At 39.3% G+C, this 6,211-nt stretch overlaps 1 protein-coding gene across 1 annotated transcript; it reads right to left on the reverse strand.

The window, feature by feature from the left end:
* Positions 1 to 1,948: 1,948 nt before the first annotated feature.
* Positions 1,949 to 6,000, reverse strand: LOC144756434 (uncharacterized). Its single transcript, XM_078646276.1, has 2 exons — positions 5,909 to 6,000; positions 1,949 to 5,555 (listed from the first exon to the last, which is right to left on the reverse strand). Exon 2 carries the CDS (start codon positions 4,127 to 4,129, stop codon positions 1,949 to 1,951), a length of 2,181 nt encoding a protein of 726 aa, XP_078502402.1. The 5' UTR covers positions 4,130 to 5,555; positions 5,909 to 6,000.
* Between the last annotated feature and the right edge of the window lie 211 nt (positions 6,001 to 6,211).

Here is a 6,211-nt window from a genome sequence, read left to right on the forward strand (position 1 = left end):
ATTCCACAGCATATTTGTTGTGCCTATTTTGCACACTTACATATTTAATCTACATCCTGTGATGAAGTGCTGGCAAACTGTTGTACATGTGTTAAAAACAATCCTTAGTGGATAGTGGACCGCTCACCTAATATTATTGAAATAGGACTCTTCTTTTATTATGGCTCCTAGTTTTGAACCAGTGGTCTAGGCAACAATTGCTTCAAGAGGCCGATTCTTCATATAGACTCTAGTATTATCAGGCTGGGGTGAAGCAGAAAGAAGTAGAGACCAATAAGTTATCCAATCAATTTCTTAGTATCCACCCCGATATAACCTCCACTACTCCCAATCTATTTTATCCTGTACTACCTCCATGTGCCAAACTTTAGTAGCATCCATACCTTTTCAAACTTAGCGTTTCGTCCTCTCTCTAAATCGATTTAACCATTCTTTAAATCGAGAGTCACTTAAAAACGATCCACCCGTGGCTTCTCGCACCTATGAAATGTCCAAGATACAATAATGTAATTTAGAGTGCTCTGTTTGCCCTCTTCAATATAAGCCCAGGTTATGTTCCTATTAACTCACCGCTTTCCAATATAGAGTAGCCCAGCGGAAAAATAACTTCTATGTCTGCAGTCACAGTATCCGTTTGTTCATAAACTGCTCATTCTAAAAGATAATTTTAACAAAAACGGAACAAATGCTATAAACTTGGCAGATCTTGTATCAGAATTTCTCTCTTACATTTAACGCTACCTAAGTTTTTAGCTTACCTTCGTGATCTCGCCTCCTGAGCCTATGACCATGCCAACCGGGTGCGATAAATCCCGGAAGTGCGGTTACTCCCATCTCCCTTTGTTAAAAAGAGTTCAACGCCCAATCAGAACTCTCGAAAATTCCGCGCGCATACTCATGCCATACACCTGTGACAGAATATGCGTTTCCATTCAGGTCCGCTACCTTTTTGTTGCCGCTTTGTCGTTTCCGGTCATGCGCATTGCACTGTTACGCGCGCATTAACATCCCGTTCACCCATCAGTGAAAATGAGTTCCCATTCAGGTCCGCTACCCCTTAGTTGCCGCTTGTGCTTTCCGATCATGCGCATTACCCTGTTACGAGGTGGGTCGCTACCTCTGTTTTTTACTAGTTCATCATTCGGCTGTGCGCAACAGACTATCCTTCAAGTCAATAAGTGCACCATAGTGTTTCCGGTCCTGCGCATTCAATACGTATAAGTTTCCAGTCTGGTCCGCCATGCATAAGAAAATATCTTAATGTGTACTGAACGGAGGTTTTCCCTGAATAATCCTTATCAACTCTGCGTGATGAATAACCCTAATGATACGCAAATGCGCCCTCGTCTACAATCATGAAAAACCATTATCACGTACTCGTTTCTAGTAAGGGCTCCTGATCCGATGCCAGCGTACATCATTATCCTTTCTGCGCTAGTTTGCATCTTTTGGTAAACACTAACACGTTCGATTAAAATCTCCAAAACCAATTCACAAACTTTCATCAGCAGAGGAGTATATCCATAAAATACCTCCGTGTACCAGCACACTTATAACGAAAATACCGTTGCGACCTCTGCCTCTTATTATTATTGCTATGCTTATTTATTCACTTTTAAGTCAATAATTGATGAGTGTGTTTACATATAAATAATTATCATACCGGGACACATTTATGTAATGTTTCCATATTATTTCGAAGAACTTGTAGTCTGGTTGATCTAATGATAGATATATATATGTCTCCACTCGATAAGAAAGCATCCTATAAGAAAAGTATCACCTGGTTGATCTAATAATAGATTATATATATCTACACTCGATAAGAAAGTATCCTATACGCAACCAACAGTTTGCCTGCTCAACATCTCAGGATGTGTACAATAAACACATAAAGTCTACAATTGATACGAAAGTATCAACAAAGAAAACAATGATCCTTGATGATTTATGCCAAAAAATAGTGTAGTTCAGAATCAATATTTAAACCATGAGTCATACTACGACATCTGATTATCCAACGTGCTTCTGTTTGTCGAATTCGTAGTTCCCAATTCCCCCCCCTTACATGCTGCGGCACCTTTTGTATACCATGGAATTTAAATCCCAGGTTGGCACCATGTTCCTTTTCCATATGCACGTAGAGTGGGGATCTGGTATCCCGATTCATTATCGCTCGTCTATGCTCCTGCATTCTTGTTTTTAAGGGTCTTTTGGTGCTGCCTATATATACTCTGTCACAGCTACAAATAATGACATAGATTATTCCTACACTGTTGCAATTAATGAAATCATTAATGTGAAATAGCTTGGATCCATTGAAGCTGAAAGTTTTTGTTTTATTGATTCCATGCGAGCATATAACACAGGATCCACAGGTGTAAAAGCCTTTCGGCTGGGTGGATAACCAATCTGTCGTTGGTTTCTTTATCGGACGAATATAATTCGTCGAAACTTTGTCCCTAATAGTCGGACATTTTTTGAACGTAATTGCGGGTCTATCATCTAGTATCATAGATAGACCCGGGACACCTTTCAACAGGGTCCAATTTCTACTTAGTGCTTGTCTGATTTTTTCTTTTTGCACACAGTACGCTGTGACAAAGGAAAGTTTGTGCCTGACCAATTCTCTCTTTTTTGAAAGTAAAGTAGTTGCTCTGTCAATTTTAGACACTTTCTCACTAGCCCTTGCTAGATCTTTTTTGGCATAACCTCTTTTACTGAGTCTCAGTTTCAATTGATTGAGTTCATGAGTATAGTCTTCGTCCCGACTACAATTTCTGCGGGTTCTGACCATTTCACCGTAAGGTATTCCCCCAATCACAGATCCAGGGTGAAAACTGTCTGCTCTTAAGATGGAGTTGGTGGCCGTTGCTTTTCTAAATAGAGTGCTGTTGATTTTATCACCAACCACTGTCAGTGTCACATCTAAGTATTCTATACTAGATGTACTTTGGTTCATTGTCAGTTTCACATTGAAATCATTTATATTCAAGTAGTGCAAATACTTTTTTAGATCATCCGAAGTACCTCTCCATATTATTAGGATGTCGTCGATGAATCTGGCCCAAAATACCACCAGATCCATCCACTCGCCAGCTCTGCGGCTCCAGGCGTGCTCCCTCTCATACCAGCCCATGAAAAGATTGGCATAAGAGGGAGCAAACCTGGATCCCATCGCCGTCCCCCTAATCTGGTGAAACCATTCATCCTCAAATAGGAAATAATTATTTTTCAAAATAAGCTGACTCATTTGAATTAACATTTTTGAGTGGTGTCTTAGGCTCGCACTTCTGCTGCCCAAAAAGTGCTCTAGCGCTTGAATACCCTTGTCCATCTCGATGCAGGTATACAGACCCACCACATCTAATGTTGCCAAAATCATCCCATCTTCCCACTTGAAATCCTGCAATTTATTAAGAATGTCGGTGGTGTCCCTCACGTATGAAGGTAAATTCACCACTAACGGCTTAATAAAGCCATCAACAAACTCTGACATGTGTTCTGTGACACTGCCAATGCTGGAGACTATGGGCCTGCCTGGTGGATTAGCTCTGTCCTTGTGAATTTTCGGTAATGTGTAAAGGAAGGGAGACATTGGATAGCTAACATTTAAATACTTATATTCTGAATCTTCTATCAGTCCTTCCTCTTTCCATACACATAAGTGTTCCAAAATATTTAGGGAAATCTCTTTCAACGGATTGGTTTTAACTTTTTTATAACAGTTCTCATCCTTGAGTTGTTCCCTTATCTCTGCCACATAATTTGCCCTATTCATCACAACGATGTTCCCCCCCTTATCAGCTTCCCTGATGATTATTGAGGGGTCTTGTTTTAAATTTGATAGAGCTAGTCTTTCTAGCCGGGACAGATTATCTTTATAATGGTGGTTCAATGTGTAATTGTCTTGTAATTTGAAAAATTCATGTAAAGTCTTTTCCATGAAAAGGTCGATTGCTGTGTATTGGCTACCATGGGGAATAAACTTAGATTTACTGCGCAGTCCACTAGTGCATTGGTAATTTGTTTCTATTTCACATAGACTTGCAACATCATCTACAGTAAGATCCATTTCCCCCGACAAAGTCATTAACAAATGAACATCTTCTAACTCAGATAATGTCATTTCAGAGTCTTTATTCAGTATTTTCTTCTGCACATTTACATCCAGTGTTGAAAAAAAACTTTTCAATTTTAAGTTCCTACAAAATTTGAACAAATCAATGTGTAACTCAGTGTAATCACAATTAAATACAGGACAATACTTCAATCCTTTTTGTAATACTGAAACCTCATGTTCATTAAGATGCCTATCCGACAGATTAATGACTTCCAATTCCCCAGGGGCAGCCTGACACTGTTCTAGTTCTTGTTCCTGTTTTGACTCCTGGTGCCCATCCTTGTATTTGTGGGATTTCCTCCTCCCCCTTCTAGTCCTCCTGTGAACTTTTTCCGACCTTTCTTGATCATTTTTAGTTCGTCGCAAAAAGAAGAATTCTTTTTCGGTGCTCCTCCTGCAGCACCCATCGTATTATCCTCAATAGAGGAAATGCTAGAACTACTATAGTTTGTAGATGTGCTTAATTCACCTGATTGTGCTGCCCCAGCCATTTGATTCGATTTCGGTTTAGGTTTGGCCACCTCATCGTACCCTCGGGCAAAAGTGAAGATTCTTCCCTCATTATAGTCCCGCTCATCTCTTTTTAGTTTACTTAGTTTTTTATCCTTAATTTGCAGTTGATGTTTGTTAATAACATCTTTAAGAATAAGATAATTTTTGTCTGTAAGTTCAGGTAGATTCATCTCTTTGATTTCCTTTTCTAAATCAGCTATTTGTAGTCTTAATTTCTCTACTTTTCTGTCCGAATTCTTGATCAGAATATTCATCATAGTAAATGATGAGGCGTACAGATTCTCTTCCCACTCCTTCAAGTGGTCTTCCTCAAGATCATCATAAGTTGGGAATATGAGGATACGGAGTCCTCGAGGTACCCTCTTTTGTTCCATATAATTTTTGAGGGTTACACCATCCCACCATTTACTCAACTCGGATTTGCGAAGCCTCTCTAATTTCAAAAATTTATCTCTAAGACTGATCTTGGTGTCAGTTCTTTTAGTACCTACGGCACCATTGGGCTGTCTGCTCTGAAAAACTTCTGCGGCTAGTTTATCTCTGTCATCATCCATAACTTTACAGGTCCCTGTGCTACTGCCACCCCAATAATAATTTTATAACAAAGGCTAAGGACGACGTTGGGTTTACTGCGGTGCACTAGGGATAGTACACTCAAAATAACACTGTTAAACACTCCACCAACTACCGGGGCACCGTCCCACCCCGGGTAAAACTGAGCTAATACGAAAAAAGAGAGCTGGGAGTGCAATATTTATGTCAGAAACAGTTTAAGTATTTTAATTTGCAAAAAGAATCATAAATCCATTACTGTACAAGGTACAAGATCCTAAATTACGAAAATACAATCAAAATTCTTCTTTTTCTTGTTTTTTCTGCAGCCGACGCGTTTCGTCCTAGAGGCAGGACGTCATCAGGGCTGCAATAGCAAACACACAATACAGATCCATCAGTATATGTATACAATATCACTCAGTGATCTTAGTAACCTGTGAAATAAAACAATACATCTTCAGATGGCATATACAATCCAATACAGCTCATTGTGCCAAATGGTACTGTCCTAATATTGTTCAAATTAACAGTTTCTACAGATCAACGGGAAAACATTCCTCAAATCATCAAGTTCGATTCAGCAAGTATATATTCCACAGCATATTTGTTGTGCCTATTTTGCACACTTACATATTTAATCTACATCCTGTGATGAAGTGCTGGCAAACTGTTGTACATGTGTTAAAAACAATCCTTAGTGGATAGTGGACCGCTCACCTAATATTATTGAAATAGGACTCTTCTTTTATTATGGCTCCTAGTTTTGAACCAGTGGTCTAGGCAACAATTGCTTCAAGAGGCCGATTCTTCATATAGACTCTAGTATTATCAGGCTGGGGTGAAGCAGAAAGAAGTAGAGACCAATAAGTTATCCAATCAATTTCTTAGTATCCACCCCGATATAACCTCCACTACTCCCAATCTATTTTATCCTGTACTACCTCCATGTGCCAAACTTTAGTAGCATCCATACCTTTTCAAACTTAGCGTTTCGTCCTCTCTCTAAATCGATTTAACCAT

This window comes from Lissotriton helveticus, chromosome 5_1 (assembly GCF_964261635.1).
Source record: "Lissotriton helveticus chromosome 5_1, aLisHel1.1, whole genome shotgun sequence".
In the NCBI taxonomy this organism is placed as follows: domain Eukaryota; kingdom Metazoa; phylum Chordata; class Amphibia; order Caudata; family Salamandridae; genus Lissotriton; species Lissotriton helveticus.